The 18956-nt window shown below is 41.5% G+C and overlaps 1 protein-coding gene and 1 non-coding gene across 2 annotated transcripts; one reads left to right on the top strand and one right to left on the bottom strand.

Annotated features, from left to right (window-relative positions):
* Nucleotides 1-432: 432 nt before the first annotated feature.
* LOC131250254 (small nucleolar RNA R71) lies at nucleotides 433-539 on the bottom strand. The gene has a single exon (XR_009173180.1). It is a non-coding gene; the product is annotated as a small nucleolar RNA R71 (small nucleolar RNA).
* Nucleotides 540-11438: 10899 nt separating this feature from the next.
* LOC131249915 (BON1-associated protein 2-like) lies at nucleotides 11439-12147 on the top strand. Its single transcript, XM_058250652.1, has one exon. It carries the CDS (start codon nucleotides 11446-11448, stop codon nucleotides 11953-11955), a length of 510 nt encoding a protein of 169 aa, XP_058106635.1. The 5' UTR covers nucleotides 11439-11445; the 3' UTR covers nucleotides 11956-12147.
* The last annotated feature ends 6809 nt before the right edge of the window (nucleotides 12148-18956 follow it).

Genomic DNA, 18956 nt, shown 5'->3' with positions numbered 1-18956 from the left:
GAAGACCAACCTCCTCTACTTCCACCCAGGGTGGAGGATACCCAAGATGAGAATGAGGTGCAACAGGCACCCCCGCCTCGTACTTTACGAGATTATCTACAACCGGCGGGAGTGAGTATGCCCTCATGTATGATTTTTCCTGAAAACACAGGACAAATGGATATCAAGCCGGGAGTTATCCAACTCCTTCCCAAATTCCATGGACTTGAATTAGAGAGTCCATATTTGCATTTGAAAGAGTTCGATGAGATTATGGCTACTTTATGTTTTCCTAATGTATCTGAGGATACAATTAGGCTGAAACTCTTTCCTTTTTCCTTAAAAGAGAAAGCTAAGACGTGGTTACATTCACTGCGTCCTAGATCCATTGGCACATGGAACGACATGCAGAGGGAATTCATAAAAAAATTCTTCCCACATCATAAAACGATTACCCTCAGAAAAGCAATCATGAACTTTGCTCAAAAGGAAGATGAAACATTCTTCCAATGTTGGGAAAGGTTCAAAGATTTGGTCAGTTCACGCCCACAACACGGATTTGAAACATGGCGCATTACAAATTTTTTCTATGATGGACTGACATCTTCCATGCTCTAAATGGTTGAGATAATGTGTAATGGAGAGTTCGTCAACAAAGATGTTGACGAGGTATGGGATTACCTCGATAGTCTCGCTGAAAAAACACAATCATGGGACTATTACCCAATGGCGAACACCACGTCTAGGCCGACTCAATTAAAGGAGAAAGGTGGATTATATCTCTTGAAAGAAGAGGATGATCTCAAGTGTGAAGTGACTACGCTCATAAGGAAAGTTGAGGCCATGGAAGGAAAGAAGGATAAGGTCAATGAAATTGTTTGTGGCATCTGTGATTGCAACATTCACACAACTGAAAACTGTCCTACAATACCTGCCTTTCGAGGAGTGTTGAATGAACAAGCCAATGCCGTAAATAACTATCAAAGACCTTTTACTGGACCTAACTCCAATACATACAATCCTGCCTGGAAAAATCATCCAAACTTTAGTTGGAGGAATGGACAGACGGCTACTCCTCCAGGTTTCTTCAATAAAAATCCAAATCAGCTGGCTCAGGCAATGCGGGGAATTACAGATTTTATGCAAAAGATAGATTCTCGTATGACGGTTATAGAAAAGGGGATGCTTCCTGCACAACCTCTCCCCAATCCTAAACCGCAGTACGAGAATAATGATCCCAGCTCTTCAAATCAGATGGGGCATGCTAAATCCATCACTACTCTTAGGAGTGGGAAGATCATTGATAAAACTCTTCCGATTGGGCCCGAAAAGCCTCAAGAACTAGAAGAGGACAACAATGATGGATCCAGTGATGCCCCACATAAAGTAGAACCGGAACTTCTAGAGAAGCCAGTCGCTCCATTCCCCCAACGGTTGGTTTCACCAAAACCTCTCTCTAACTCTCAGGATATTCTAGAGGTATTGAAACAGGTGAAAATCAACATTCCTCTACTTGATGTCGTTAAACAGATACCTTCATATGCCAAATTCCTGAAAGACTTATGCACGACTAAAAGACGGAAAATTATTCAAAAGAAAATCTTCTTGACTGAGAAAGTGAGTGCCATCCTGAAGCAAGACGTGCCACAGAAATTCAAGGATCCCGGTAGCCCAACCATATCATGTGTAATCGGGAACCATTGAATTGATCACGCACTTCTTGACTTAGGAGCGAGCGTCAATCTGATTCCCTACTCGGTATACAAACAATTAGGTTTGGGTGAATTAAAACTCACCCTAACCACACTACAACTTGCTGATCGTTCTGTTCGTGTACCAAGAGGGATAATTGAGGATGTGTTAGTTCAGGTCGATAGATTTTACTACCCTGTAGACTTTATCATCCTGGACACCGAACTCATCAATAAGATGAGCACTCAGATTCCCGTCATTCTTGGTCGCCCATTCCTTGCCACGTCAAATGCAATTATCAATTGCAGGAATGGTGTCATGACTATGTCTTTTGGAAATTTGACCTTGGAGTCAAATATTTTTTTCAATAACGGCAGCAACTCAGAGGATGATGACGATTTCCAGGACATTAACATGATTGACTCTTTCGTGGAAGATACGACACCGCTGACCTTATCCTCCGACCATCTGGATACGTGCCTGGCCCACTCCCATGATTTTGATGATGACATGATTAGGGAGACGTGTGCCTTGCTTGATACTGCACCGGTACTTGAAGTTAACCGGTGGAGGCCACAATTTGAAGAATTGTCACAAACCGATGTAGTGCCTCTATCGTCTAACCTCAAGCCGCCGAAGCTTGACCTAAAACCTTTGCCCTCTGATTTGAAATATGCTTATTTAGGTCAAGATGAGACATACCCGGTGGTGATCTCTGCCCACCTAGAGAAAGAACATGAGATTATGCTCATAGCTACTCTCATTGAGCATAAAGGAGCCCTGGGATGGACGATAGCGGACCTCAAGGGAATCGATCCCTCGATTTGTACTCACCGCATATACCTTGAGGATAATGCAAAAACCACTCGGCAACCACAACGTAGACTAAATCCAAACATGAAGGAAGTGGTTAAGGCCGAGGTTCTTAAACTATTGGACGTGGGTATTATATACCCTATATCTGATAGTCAATGGGTGAGTCCAACTCAAGTGGTCCCTAAGAAGTCCGGAATCACCATCGTAGCCAATGCTAATAATGAACTCGTGTCAACTAGAGTCACTACTGGTTGGAGAATGTGCATTGACTACAGGAAGTTGAATACCGTCACGAGGAAAGACCACTTTCCTTTACCATTCATTGATCAGATCCTTGAAAGGTTAGCTGGTCATTCCTATTACAGTTTCCTTGACGGGTATTCAGGCTACAACCAGATAGAGATGGCCCTTGAAGACCAGGAAAAGACCACATTTACATGTCCCTACGGCACCTTTGCCTATCGAATGATGTCATTCGGACTATGTAATGCCCCTGCCACCTTTCAGCGATGTATGCTTAGTATCTTTTCTGATATGGTAGGGCAATATCTAGAGGTCTTCATGGATGATTTCTCTGTTTACGGTCCATCTTTCAGCAAGTGCTTGGAAAGTCTTAAATGTGTGCTGAAAAGATGTGAAGAAAAGAACTTGGTACTTAATTGGGAGAAGTGTCATTTCATGGTTCAGAAGGAAATTGTCCTTGGGCATATCATCTCGTTCAAAGGAATCGAGGTAGATAAGGCAAAAATTGATCTTATCTCTAACCTACCTCCACCCAAGAACATCAGAGACGTGCGATCCTTCTTAGGACACGCAGGATTTTACAGGCGATTCATAAAGGACTTTAGTCTCCTCTCTCATCCTTTATGTAATCTTCTTCAAACGGATGCTCCGTACGAGTGGACTGAGCAATGCCAGGAAGCTTTCACCAAGCTTAAGGGCACGTTAACCACTGCACCTATCATGCAGCCACCCGACTGGAGCCTTCCTTTTGAGCTTATGTGCAACGCTTCTGATTATGCTCTTGGGGCGGTCCTAGGCCAGAGAAAAGATAAGAGGCCCTACGTCATTCATTACGCAAGTAGAACTTTAAATTCTGCCCAGGTAAACTACTCGACTACGGAAAAGGAACTCTTAGCTGTAGTGTTCACCTTGGACAAATTTAGGTCCTACTTAATCGGATCCAAGATCATTATCTACACAGATCATGCGGCACTTAAGTATCTTCTTTCTAAGAATGATTCTAAGCCCCGTTTGATACGATGGATCCTTCTACTCCAAGAATTTGATTTGGAAATTAAAGATAAAAAGGGAGTAGAGAACGTAGTGGCTGATCACTTTTCTCGCCTTAATACCTCTGAGTCCCTTGAGACGACTCATATCAACGACATGTTCCCTGATGAACAACTGTTCCGAGTCTCCCATTTACCTTGGTTCGCTGATATTGCTAATTATCTTGCTACAGGTGACATACCGACACAGTGGACTGCGCAAGATAAGAAGAAATTCTTCACCGAGGTGGGCAACTTTTTCTGGGATGATCCTTATTTATTTAAATATTGCCCAGACCAAATCCTGAGGAGATGTGTACCAGACGATGAGCATCAGAGCGTCATCTCCTTCTGTCATTCAGAGGCCTATGGTGGTCACTTTTCTGCTAAAAAGACCACGGCCAAGATTCTGCAGTGTGGCTTTTACTAGCCCATGATGTTTAGGGACACTCATGAGTTTTGCAAAGCTTGTGAGCATTGTCAGAAATTGGGAGCATTGTCCTGTCGAAATATGATGCCTTTGAATCCCATCCTTATCATTGAAGCATTTGATTGCTGGGGCATCGATTTCATGGGACCATTCCCCCAATCATTTGGAAATCTGTATATTTTGCTCGCCGTGGATTATGTTACTAAATGGGTCGAAGCGATTCCATGTCAAACTAATGACCATCGCATGGTCATTAAATTCCTAAAAGAAAACATCCTTTCTCGATTCGGAACGCCTCGAGCCATCATTAGTGATGGGGGCTCACACTTTTGTAATAAACCATTTGAGAGCTTAATGAAGAAATACGATATCTCTCATAAGGTGAGCACCCCATACCATCCACAGACAAGTGGACAAGCTGAGATTTCTAATAGGAAAATTAAACACATTTTGGAGAAAACGGTTAACCCTGACCGTAAGGATTGGTCAATCCGATTGACCGATGCCTTATGGGCATACCGTACTGCCTTTAAAACCCCTATTGGAATGTCTCCCTTTAGACTTGTCTATGGGAAAGCTTGTCACTTGCCTGTGGAGCTGGAACATAAAGCGTACTGGGCGATCAAAAATCTTAATTTCAATCTGGACAACGCTGGCTCGCTACGCAAACTTCAATTGAATGAACTTGAAGAAATCCGGAATGATGCTTACGATAATTCGAGAATTTACAAGGACAAGATGAAAGCATTTCATGACCAACACATTTTGCGAAAATCATTCACGCCTGGTCAGAAGGTCCTTTTGTATAATTCTTGATTACATCTCTTTCCGGGTAAGCTTCGATCTCGTTGGACCGGCCCTTACATTATTGTCACTGTTTTTCCGCATGGGACCGTTGAGATAAGAGATCCCGACAATGGCAAAGAGTTTAAAGTCAATGGACATCAATTGAAACCATTTGTCGAGAAATTTCATTCAGAGGACATGTCCATGCCTCTGACTGATCTTGTTTACCAGGATTGATCTCCTAGTCTGATGGAGGTATAGGTAGGTTTCCTGTTTTCTTAGGACTAGGGTAGTTGTTTTTTTTGTCTGACTGAAGACGGTAAACTTAGCGCTCCTGGGAGGCAACCCAGTTCTTCATTTCATTTTATTTTTATCATTAGTTAGTTCAATGTTTGTGGGTAACATTACTGCAAACCCTCACGAGACTACAACTCGTCCACTAGGGGTAACCTGGGGGTTTAAAGGCTTGTTACATACGCTAAATGTAATCGAGAGCACCTACGAAAGTGGTATAGGTAGGATTTTATTTTTGTTATTTTTTTTTCTTCTGTTGGTTTCTCTCTCGTGCTGACCGACGCCCATACTGCGATCTCTTGGAAAGTGTTTCTCGATTCATCATCCAGGTACTATCTTCCCATCACTTCATATTCACTTATCGTTGTCCCATGTACATTGCATGCTTATTTCTTTTACATTGAGGACAATGTAGATTTTAGGTTGGGGGTGGGAGATTAGGTCACCTAATCAGCATTTTCTTGGTCTTGAACAAAAGTAGTGAAAATCTTTAAAAAATTTCTGACATTTTGTTGAATTTGAAGTGATTTTGACAACCATCTTGGATTTAAAATTACAAGATAAGTGAAGTTGGTAATTTATGACTCTTAGATTCAGTTATCTATTATATTAGATTTCACAGTTAAGTTTGAAGTGTTAATCTATAATTAGAAGTTTTAAACATTGATTGAGTTATGATTTCACATGTCACATCTCGCTTTTACATTAAGATTTCAGGGTTAACTTGGTAATCACTAAGCATGTAAGGAACCAGCTTGGAAAATTTGCCCGTCATGATCAATTAAAAAAAAAGAGAGAGATACCTTTGGAAAAGGTTAGGCGAATAATCTTCACCATAGGTTTGCTCCCTATAGGTGCGGATTCAATTCTCCTCTCCCTCGATTAAAAAAAAAAAAAAGAACTGTAAGGCAAATTCTGGTTTAAGTTTTAAATGTCCTAAATACTGTTTTGATTATCAATGTTATCATAGAAATTATCCATTGGATTTCTTAATGATGATAAGCCGAGATTTTATTATACACTCATGATACTCATTGTTTAGAATTGTTCTAATTAATGCATAAATACTTTAAAGTTGATTATGAAATTTATTGTGCACTTGATTCCAGGAGGAAGTAATATCCAACATTCATGCATCTTAGAATTTTCGAATCTAGACTTCTTTTTAAAAAAATAAAAAATCGCTTGAGTTCATAAAAAGTGTCCTGTATTTCTCAACTTATTTTTCGCATACCTTGCTCGGGACTAGCAAGATGCTGGTTGGGGGTTGTGTTGAGGGTCAAATATTGCATATCAAACCTCAGTTATTGCCAGGATTTACAAACATAGTATTGTTTAACGGCCTGATTTAATCATGTTTGGGATGCAGGGCGTATTCACGAGCTTGGACTGGAAAAGGGTACTAAAAGCATGGATTTAATGGTCTGAAAGCACCAGAGCATAGGACGGACCCTAGGAGACCAAGATCGACAGATTTGCACGCCAGGGATCCAAGAAAATCGAGGAATTGAAGCTCAAGTGACCTGAAAAGTGTCCAGAATGCAAGATCATAGGGTTCCCACCATCTGATCAGTTCAAAACTCCATACGTGGCCTGAAGACCATAAATGAACCGTACACGTAAAATTTCAGCTCCTGGATCACTGTGGAAGTGGCCCAGCGGTCAGATCAGCCCATAAACAGTTGATTCTGGGCCCACTTGAGATCTGGATATGCTCCAAGTTTTTCTCAACCCATTATAGGAGGTGAAAAAGCTGATGGACGGAACGGATTTCTCATTAACATCTCTGTGGGGCCCCGCCGGTGATGAATGTGCATAACAATCACGTGCACCAACCGTGCACCCGTGCACTCAAAGTCGGTCAGCAGGCGCTAACCGACTCAAACTCAAAATTTTTAAATTACGCAACAGCGTAACGCTGCCCGACCGTCGGTTCTGCTTGTGGGCCCCACACATCATGCATAGCATCAATCGGGACCGTCCATTGTGTGCGTAGGTGGGGTATTTACCTCACCAAGGCGGCCTTTTGAGACCATGTAAAATATTGCAGAATCCTAACCGTTAAAGGCATGATGGACGGCGGAGTAGAAGGTACTGTGGGCCACATAGAATTTGGTCCAAAAATAGTGATTCCCACCTGGTTTTTCGAGTAGAACGCAGTGGACGGCTTGGATTTTCCAAAAAGACAGTGAAGTGGGGCCCACCATCGTCACAGCGTCAATGACGCTACTCTGTTTCGCAACCGGAAGCCGTCCGGTTTTTGCGGCGGATTGTGCACTCGTGGGAGCGATCGGACGGACGATCTGAACCGTTCATCATGTAGGACTGCACGAAAACTCCCAGAGGACGTTGTCCTTTTGAAAAAAAACAAAGAAGAAGAAGCGCGGAGACGCGGTATTCCGGACTGCGTGAGGTGCCTCACAGCAGAAGGCTGGACATGAAAAGGAGAGTGCAGCCGTGAGGAGAGGAACGTGGAAGGTGGGTTGCTGCTGCACGTCAGGGAGAGAGAAAGAGAAACGGAGGTTTGTTTTGCTGCTAGGATTGACAGGGCTGTCGGCTAGACGTGGAGCAGGGATTGAGGAAGGAGACTTGGAGTCTCGTTTTGGAAGGAGCAGGAGGAAGCAAAAGCAGTTGTTTTTCTTCTGCTGTAACGTGGCACATGAGCTGAGAGAGAGACCTGGTTCTCCTTCTATCCTTTCTCTTTTTATTTCTAAGTTCAGCCACATCATGCCTATGTGTGGCTAAACCCCTTAGCTAGGGCTAAGAGGTGAAGCCTGTAGCGAGATGGGAGATTCTACTTTGTGCCTTTAATTCATAAACTGAAATTGATTTAGTTAATTATTAAAGGAATATTTTTTTAGCCTTTTATGGTCTGTTGTGACTGAAATTACAATGGGTTTGCAATGGCTTTGAATATTTTCTTCCCCTTTTTATGTTTATGAAGTCAGGAAGCCCTGTTGTTCATCATTGCTCCATGGGCATGGTAGGATGACAGTACCCTTCCTGATCCTCATACATTGTTGATTGGTTGGTAATTAGTTTAATCATGTTGCTTGCTTTGTCTCCTAGGCATGGTTAGATGATGGAATCCATTCTAATTCATATACCTTTCATCTCTTGAAAACCAGATCAAGTAAGTCCAGTTTGATTTCCATGAATCTTAATGCAGGCATAAGATCTCCCTGATCCCTACAAGTAGATCCTCTGAATCCCTAGTTTCCTTCCTCTGAATTCCTTAAAGTTTTAGATAATTATTCTTTAAACTCTATTTGGTTTAGATCACATCTTAGTCTAGTTCTAGTTCTGCTTGGTTACAGATAACGTATAGGTATCAGTCCCTGTGGATTCGACCTCGGTCTTACCGAGTTTATTACTACATCACAACCCTATACTTGGGGAGTGAACACCTGGCTGCAACAGGCAAAGAGGTTGAGTGGCTAAGGAATCTTTTATTAGAAATTTCTTTCTGTGTAAAGCCTATATCAGTTGTGTCACTACATTGTGATAGTAAAGCCACATTAGCTAGAGCCTATAGCGGGACTTATAATGGTAAGTCTAGACATATTAGTCTTCGACATGATTATGTCAGACAATTGATTCGAGATGGAATCATTGCTACTTCTTATGTGAAATCAAGCAATAACCTGGCAGATCCTTTCACTAAACCTCTACCGAGAGAGGTAGTAAAAGCTATATCTAGAGGGATGGGGTTGAAACTCTTCAACCAAAGTTTCACCAGTGATCGTAACCCAACCTAAAGTTAGAAAATCTCTAATTTTGGGTTTAATGGTTAAGAACAAGTCACTGATATGTGGAAAGTTTTTCAGCACTAAAATTATAAAACCTCATCCATAATGGATAAGTGCTGAGCGTTATGATAGAGGGTTGAGTCTTAGAACTCTTAATAAAATCCAGTCTATAAGGATAAGTATCTTATAGTAATGGAGATACTAGAAGGATTTCACCTATATGAACGTAAAGATGGTGCCGTCTCTCATGAGAGTTAGGAATTTTTCTCTCGGGATCGTTCATGAATTAGGATAAGCACATGGCCATTAATTGTGTTGAGCAAGATTGTGGGAACTCTAACAAACACATAACGAATATGTGTGTGGTATTTTCAATTCTGTTATCTAGGAATAACTGGTTCAAAGCTGCGGCTACCAGTCATTTCGACAGAGTTTTGAAATACTTACACTAAGGAAAGATTAAAATCGAAAGATATTTTTCTTTATGCATATAAGAAAATTATTCTGGCAGTATTGTTTAACCGAGAAAATATTTTTATAAAAATCAAGTGGGGGATTGTTGTAAAAATATTGATTTTAATAATAAAATATAATATAATATAAAAAGTTGTTTTTGAAAAAAACACTTTTTTACGAGTTTTTTGGGAATAGTCCCACATGGAAAAGAGAAGAGAAAAACCTGTGGTTTATATGAAGGATGTGGAGTATTATAATATTTACCTACCTAGTCCGTGGACTATGGATGCACTGGAACACCCGCGCGTGCGCTCGCGCTGGGGATCGGGCTCAGGCACGGGCACGGGTTCGGTCTCGGTCTCGGACTCAAACTCAGACTCAGACTCGGACTCGGACTCGATCTCGGTCTCGGTCTCGGTCACGGGCTCGGTGCGAGGGCGTGGGCATGTGAGGCAGTGTGGCTGTAGAGGCGCTAGTGGCGCACTTTGCACTTCGCACGTCCGCATCGTGTCGCAGAGGGTCGCTCCTTCGCGACCTTGAGCGAACCGGAGCGAGACGTGTGGCTGGTTAGTAGAGAGACTAAAGGACTGAGAGAGAGATCTCTCAGTATAAATAGAGGGATATTGCATCTCACATCTCCACCAAACCTTACTCCATCCGGTCAGACTTTGTTGCATGAGATTCCATCCGGTCAGACTTTGTTGCATGAGATTGAGAGCGTTCTTGCACAACAGTCAGAAAACGGCCATAAAACGGCTAGTTTTCCAATAGCCAGAAATGGCTAAATGGAATTTAAGTCTCTGAACCATAACCCCCTAGCCACCATAGCCTATAAAAGGAGAACCTGGATGGGTTTCCAAACAATCTCAACTCACTCCAGCAAACCCATACGAACTGAGACAGCCAGCCCTTTTCCACTCATATATTCTAGTGTTTCCAGCAATATAGGAAGGCTTAAACCTAAGCTTGAAGAACTGACCAGCGGTGTGGTTTAGAACGGTTCAACTGAACCAGTAGCTGAAGATTTGAACTGACCTGTGCAGAAGTTTTTTCTCTTCTTTTCTTCTTATTTTGAGATTTTTTCCTTTATACTGTAATACTGTCAAAAAGTGTGTAATTGAGTTTCATTTAGTGGGCCTTCATGTTTGCTGAACGCAAACCCACACCAGGCTCGTCGTATCCTAGAAGCTATTTGCCTGTAACCTACCAGCATACTCAATTCACTTGAGTAGGGGCAAATAACGCTTTAAGGACAGTGTTTCAGACGTACTTCAGCTTGTCCTGATTTCTGATTATTTTGCACTTTTCGGTTTCCACATTATACAGAAATACATTAATCTCTATAATATCCAACAGTGGGTCCCACTCATTAGAAAAACGGAGAGCACTTACCAACGGTCTATAATCAACATACACGTTCATGTCACTCACACACGTGAGTCCGGTCCCCTCCGTGTTATTTTCTTCCATGGTGGGCCCACTTCCCCGACGCACACATTCCCCCTGTCTCTGTGCTTCCAGAGAGAAGACACAGAAAATACATTCCAGCCTTTTCAATGACCCTGTCAACGCTGAATCAAAAACCCCGTGGGTTACAAGCAGGCGTGTTTGAAAATCCAATCCGCTCATAAAGCCTGGCCCACTTTGAAATCTGAAGCCGGGTCCAAATTCACGGTACGCGTGCAGCATGCTTCTCAACTAAGCCGTCTCTTAATCAAATCCACTTAATGAGCGGCATGGATGTTAAACACATGTGCCAAGTTGCCACGTACGGTAGTCTACGCCGCGGGTGACCAAACCCACTAGCATTCTAATTGCGCGAGTCGTAACAATCACACACACGAAACAACGAAACATAGGAAATACACAACCTATTTCTATTCTATTTCGTTCCACCTTCCCAATTCTCATCCTTCCTGTATATATACCATTCCATCCCAACCTTCTATCCAAACACGAAATTCAAACCCAAATGGATAAATCTCAACCACAATTCCAATCACACTCTCGTTTTCTTGAGATCACTGTCATCTCCGCAGAGTCCCTCCGCATTTCCAATCATCTGATCAAGAAGAACGCTTTCGTGACTGTCCAAACGGACCCATGCAACTGCGTCTCCACGCCTGTAGATAGAGATGGTGGGGGCTATCCAACTTGGAATGAGAAGCTCCATCTGGCATTGCCGGGCAGTGCTCGATCGATTGCCGTCAAGGTGCTATGTAAGACGGCTTCTGGGTCGTCGAAGACTGTTGGGATGGTAAACATCCCCATGTCGGACTTTGTGGGTGGATATGTGCCGGCGCACCATCTGCACTTCCTAAGCTACCGTCTGAGACAGCAGGACGGAGAACGGAACGGGATTATCAATCTGTCTATCAAGATGGTGGGTCCAGAAAATGATAGTAGGCCATTGCTCCCGTTGGAGAAGATTAACGGTGGGATTGCAGTTGGCATTCCTGTGCCTTATGGGTGTAGAGTGTAGCTAGAATGGGCACGTAAAAAGCCATGTTCCAGGAGAAATGAGAGGAACTTTGATACTCTGGTAGTGTGATGGATGATACGCAGAGATTCTTAGAAATTACACACGTGGCATACAAGTGAGTCAAATTAAATTGTCCAAAATATTGTTCCCAGGTTAGATTTATCATCATTATCTAATTATCAGATTGGTGGATATTTATTGGATGGTTAAATATGAAATTATTCCATGGTCCTACTTCAATAAACAACTGTCCACAAATTATAGGCTATGATTGTTCAACCAATCTGATTTGGGGACCGTGATAGCCGGTTTAATTTGAGCCAACGTATGCCAGGTTTATGCTTTTTAGGAGTGCTTGTGTATAAAGCATGACATGGTGCCAGAGTAGCAAATAAGTCCTTAGAAATATGATCTCATTAATTAAATTTTATTGATTATTTGTTTATATAAATAAAGGAACTTACATTATTTAGCTGGTTTGATTTAAGTGTATGGTGTTTTCATGGTTCATGCATGGGAAATTTACTAAAGGCCCTGAATGAGAAATAGCCTGCCCAAAAGTACTGTATCGGCTTGTTTGTTTCACCAATGATCCTTGTAATGCAAAGGAAAAGTGTCATTATTGTTGCTGCCAATTCCATCAAACAACATTGCATACGTGTAGATGAGGGTTTGTACTCGGTGTTTGTGCATGGGTATGATGTGCAGGTGTGATCGAGTCTACTCAGCTCAAAGTTTGACTAATTGTTGGTGTTCTCCCATGTTGAGACGGATAGATTGGATACCAAACACAAGATATAGTTATCTTCTCAACCATCAATTGCAGTTGGCGTTCGGGCAATTTGTGAAAGGGTGGGGGTTAACCCTTCCGAATGAATTCTTTTTTCCTTTTGACAATAAATGTGAGTCTAAAGACTTAAGGACTTTTTTTCACTAGTACTTTCAGCTCTATATTTCTCAAATAAACAAGAATGTATAGATAAATAAAAGAAAGCTAGACAATGCTGATTTTATTAAGATTTAAAGGTATAGATCACTACAATCGACAAAGGATTAATCAACCAAATGAAATTTAAAAAATAAAAAATAAAAATAAATAAATAAATACTTGAGTCGTCTGTCAAAATAGACGATCGAGGTGGGTGATTAGCAGGATGTGAGAATGGGTATATGATCAGTTAAATCGAAACTTCATTAATCATGATCCTACAACCTAAGGTTGAGGATATTTGAATCTACTCCTAAGATACTGTAGTGGAAGCCACTAGGCAATAACAATCTAAGCTAGAACTAGGATAGGCTAGGTTAAGGTAAATGTAAAGTAGATAGATATGTTTGACGTATGGCATCAAGTTCTTCTTCGATTGCTCCTTTTATAGCTCGTCGAGGCAAAAAAATTCTCGTTGGGTTTCCTTGTTGATACTGGATCCTCCGCACTTTCTGGATATGAGAATCTCATAGATAGATTCAAAATTATTCGTTTTTCGGATCTTTATCTAATAGTTGATCTCTTCGATGGGAGATGTCCGTGGCCTACTAATCGGATTTGGTCAGCGGGCCTGGGAATGTCAAGATTCCTTTGATGAAGATAGCTAGGCCAAGATCAGGATCGCTCATCCTGTGGCCCACCTATTCCACTTCGTGGTGATGGATGGTCTAGATCAAACCACCTTCTGTATTTTCACCATTCACGACAAGATGGTTGAAGTGCTAGAGGATCTGACACTAGAATGGATCTAGCTGGATCTTCCATCTAGTTCTCTCATTCTCTTCATTCTGATTAAACCATGAGTTAGGACCAGATCATCTAACCGATGTGTCTGTCTCTTCAAACTTGGGCCCAAACTGAAATCGAATTTGCCTAAATATCGGTTCAATTTCCTGATATTCAAAACCTTTTCGTACGCTACAGAGTTCCTAACGTCTCTAGAAAGATCTCCCCATTTTGGAAGGACCATGGGAAAGGCTTCGCTGAGGGTGTCATTGCCAAATACGTGATAAGATTCATTCACTCACCGGGTCTCTTATAGTCATGTTGGGCACGCTCATTAATCGGCACGATAAACGTGGCCATCTGGCATCCACTGATTTGTTCTCTTAATGGCATGTGTAAGGGTCCGTGTCTTCGCATAATAATAGAATGTGTAACGGCGAAGGAAGATCAAACGAAGATACTCTTGGACGGGAGTAGAATTTTTGCCAGTACAAACCCCATAGTATCAACATACGACAAGCCTTTTATTAGTCCACGTCAGAGCACTGAAAATGAGTGTAAACAATTATCATATTTTATGCCATTATTATGAAAATCTCGAATCCAAATAATGACATCAATGTACGTTTGTGATTATTTAATATTAAAGTAATGTAAAAATACAATGGTAGTGATTTTACTCACGATAAACCAAACATGAGTCAAAGAAAAATGTTGTGAAAAGACATGTAAAGAAATTTATAATCATTCCATTTTTTTAATTATTATTATTTTTTTTAACATTACTATGGTAATTAGTGAAACAAACAAGCCCTAGGAAGGAATGGCTTGGAGAAGCTAATTAGGCAATCTTATCCGCACTCAATCATGAATTGTTGACTCTCAAGTTTGGGTGAGTTACAACTCAACTTAGAGGTGAATGACTTTGGATGAGTCATCAAGACAAAAGACCATTGTAGTGATGGAAGCCGTAATACTTAGATTTAGGTGCATGTATGAACTTCACTATGGGTGGCCCTTTTTGTGTTTAACAATGATTAGTTGGGAGATTACGATGGCACGTATAAAACGAATTACCAAAAGCAAAATACACAGTAAAAACACAAATTTTTATGGGTTTTTTATGGTGGTGACTGTCCATGAGAGAAGAACAAGTTCTGTAGAACAATCAGGAGCCATTTTACGAGTAGATAACATGAACAATTCACAAGCATGTGCATGTGCAATATTCAAGTGACTCACCAGGTTTTATATATATATATATATATATATTGTTAAATGCAGGAAGCATTTTGCATGCAAAATAAAACATTGCACTTTTATAGGATATGGGTCATTTATGTGTGGAACACACTCTTATAATAATTTGACTAGGAAAATAAGTATGTTATCTCATTTAGTGGTTGTTGATCTCTAACATGTGTGACTTTGGCATGTTGTTGATTTCTTAAATTTGTCAAAAACAGGGTCTGTCGATGTCAACGACAGACCACTCGATGCCATTGAGTAGATGTCGATGCCATTGACATATGCTCAATTCTATCAAGAAAATTCAGAAAATCCAATGTTGGTTGCTGGAATGTTTTAGTGTGACTACTTAATATCCTCAAAGTATATTCGATGACATTGAGGGTCGTCCATGGTATCAAAGGTTCCATCGAAGATGTGCGCAGAATTGCGTAAGTGTAGGATTTGTTTTCTATTTCAGTTGTGATAGTATATATATCGGGTGTAATTGAGATTAGGGTAATAGAGAGAGAGCTTTCTAATTTGTTCATATGGGTTTCAAAGATTGTAAAGTGGATTCGAGGCTTATTCAAATCAGTAACACTCTCTCTTATAATTTCTACTTTCATGGTGCATTTCTGATCGCTTTGTACCGTGATTTTTTCCCACAAAGGTTTTTCCACAAAATTCGGATTGTTTTTGTTTGAGTTTACAATGAATAAAGTAGGTATTCATACCATAGAGCTTGGGTGGTGAACCTTTCAAAATCTATAAATCACATAAGAAAGACTTGATTATTTTAGGGTCATAAGAGAGCATTAAAGTATGCACACACTAAACAGATTGGATGTCTTTCACTCATCGCAGTGAACCCCAAATAAAATCTAGAAGTTTTTTATGGTGGATGTTCTATCTTTCCCTCATGTGGCCCATTTAATAATGGACGAGTTGTGTTTTTATGATCACAAGAGAGCATCAAGAGAAGTACACGATAGATATATTGGATGTACCATACACATTATGGTGGGCCCCACATATCATAAGTGTATATTAACCATTGTGTTATAACATATTTAACGCCTTTTTAGCCGTAACGACTTTACCTGTAATATGAAACATGGCTTTTCGCCAAGTTTCATATTACATCTAAAAGTTGTAATCTGCTTACAGCCTATGAAGCCTTTATAGGCCGTAATAAGATTACCCATAACCCCTTTATAACTTAAGGACTTTCCATGCATCCAAACGACCCCTAAGAATGGCAATGGGCCGGGTAGCCTGACCTACCGTCCGTCTTAGACTTTTGGCTGGGTTTGGACACACTAGCATGACCGGTCGCCTGGGCTTGGGCCTCGCCTTCATTGCCCAATTCATTTTTGGGTCAGGCTTGGCTTGTATGTATTATATTCTATAAATATGCCATTCTAATTCTTAGTTAATCAATTATCTTGAATGCGGACGGTTTGGTTTCATTAATATAATATTGTTATTTCTTTCTATATGTGTGGTTCACTCGATAGACGAATAGATTAAGAAAATTCAAGAAGGAAATAGGGATTTTTATCCATTTTTAGACTGGGTGAATCTGGTCTAAAAAATTCAGGTTGGGCTTGGGCCTATTATGCTAGGTCTATGTCGGGGCCTTGGATCTCAAGTATCATGTCCGACCTGAGCCTAGCGCCCATTGCCACTCTTTTATGATTAACCATCTGGACCGTCCATCTGTCGGCAACCTCCAGATGTTCTACCATGTGAAAACTCGAATGTGGGAAGTGCTACAATATTTTAACCAGGTGCGTTCAAACGTGGCATTGGACTGCTGTGGAGCCCACGTCAACTGTGCATCCGATCCACCCGTTAGTTAGGTGCCGTTAGATGTTTGGCAACGGGCCCAAATTTCTGCCCCCAAACAGAAGCTTGGGTGGGCAACACCACAAGGAACAGTTGGGAGGGGATGCCCACCCAATAAAACCTTCCTCACAGTTAGTTGGGCCCACCGAGTTGTATATGTGCCATCTAATCCATTCATTTGATGTGATCCACTAGAATGAAGGGACCCACCAAAATCCATTCGATTTGCCACACCTTCTAAAATTAGAGGTTTTTAGGGATGGTTTTATATTGTTCCATACATTGTGGCCCACATAAGCTTTGGACCTGATTTTTTGTTTCAACGGTGAACGAAAGGGGTGGGGGGGCTCTCAATGGACGGGGTGGATCAGATGCACGGTTGACGTGGGCCCCACAGTAGTCCAGTCCCTGTTTTATATGACCCCACCTTATGATTGTCACTAAGACCTTAATTTGCAAGGTGGTCTGGTCCCACTCCGTATGGAAACAAAATCAGTGCTCCTTATTCTGCAATTGTGAATTCTATCAGTGGTCCCCACCACAGATAGGGTCATATCAATCAGGCCTTTCCATGGTCTGGACTACTAGTAGTCACTATCATAGATGGAAAGTAGTTATTTAAATACACGGATCGAATTGAATGAGTGGCTTAGGAAGAGTTGGTAGAGCATAAAAAGGTTAGGATTGTCCGGCGGATGTTATATTTGAAACAGACTCATGGAGGGTAGGCCCACTAGTTGGAAGGAAGGCATTGCTTGGTCATGAAAATGTTATTTTCTTGGTCTACCATATCACTGTCAAGGCTGGGCTGGGCTTTTGGGCAGGCTTAGGCTGGAAGGCTAGCCCGTTGGCTGGTTTGGGCCTGCTTACACATCAGTTCCCTCTCATTGCATATTGACTCTACAAGGTAGTCAATTTGACAAAGGATCACACTTGTAGAAGTCCAAAATCAAGCCAGTCAACTTACAAGGTGGGCCACATGTGAATGAGAAAAATGGACGGTCAGGGTAAATCGCCAGCTGTCTCATAATAGACCTGTCTGGCTTTTGGACCAGTACATGTTCAACGTAAGCTCACAAGGCAAAACGCATGTACCGGGGTGGTGACACTGATGGGAAAATCGTAGCCGGTCATCAGCTGTTCCCATATCATACATAGGACCAGAATCATCTACGGCACTTGTTTTACTCAGCGCATACAACAATAAAATTCTGATCCCACCATATGTGGATCATCCACTTTGTCCATCAGGCGCATCCCTTCACGATGGGACCTGCAGCAAAAATGCAGCTGGACTCATAACTCAGGTGGGCCACACCACATGGAGCAATGGGTATGGGCTGCCAATCATATGTTTGTGTGGGGGGTTACCATGGCATGTATATTTCTTCGAAACTGTTCATTGGGTATGAGTTGCAAGGACGAAAGAAGAATACACCACATGAAGTTAGATGTTTTAGGTGCAATTTTACTTCGTCTCCAGTGGTGTGGCCCATCTGAATATCACACATGCAACATGGTGGGCTCCACAGAGCTTGGGTGTTGTATACGCGGTGTAAATACATGCCATCGGTCATCAGGTCATTGGAAAGAAAATTTAAGAATGAGCCAGGTCTCTCTCATTTAAGCCATCCATTTATTTCACACAAAGTGGCCACCAATCAGCAAAACAGCCTGATTTTTGGGCTAGTGCATTTAGAAGTCCATGTAAAACCATGACACCTGTGGTCATGTTCATGGGCTGCTTTTCACTTTTCAGAGGCGCTGGATTAGCCTAACCTTTGTATGGCAATGTGAGAATGCCGGGCCAACTTCCCAACGGATCGGATGACCGGACCAATGAACAATTCGTCCAACTAAGGTGATGTTGCTACTTTGTTTTCGGCAGTTGGAATACAAGCGCGTCATAATTAGATTTGTCGCTTAATTTAAATTGAACAACTATGACCCCAAGCACCAAAATAGACAGACACATAGTGTATGAGAGAGATATGATGAGATCAGCCACCTATTCGGCCACTTGCTTAATGTGTAAATAAGATCATGTGATATTCAAAAGGTAGGGTTCGTACTTTAATGATGGATTACACCTTTGCCTTCGGTACAAAAATGACTTTTCAGTACGGATAAAGTGAGATGAAAAAGGGATTCTTAAAGTCAACCATGAAGAACAGCGGTAGAAAACCTCTTGATGCAAAACTCAATCCAA

The sequence above is a fragment of the Magnolia sinica genome, chromosome 6 (assembly GCF_029962835.1).
Source record: "Magnolia sinica isolate HGM2019 chromosome 6, MsV1, whole genome shotgun sequence".
Lineage (NCBI taxonomy): Eukaryota > Viridiplantae > Streptophyta > Magnoliopsida > Magnoliales > Magnoliaceae > Magnolia > Magnolia sinica.
This window is presented reverse-complemented; position numbering and strand designations above follow the sequence as displayed.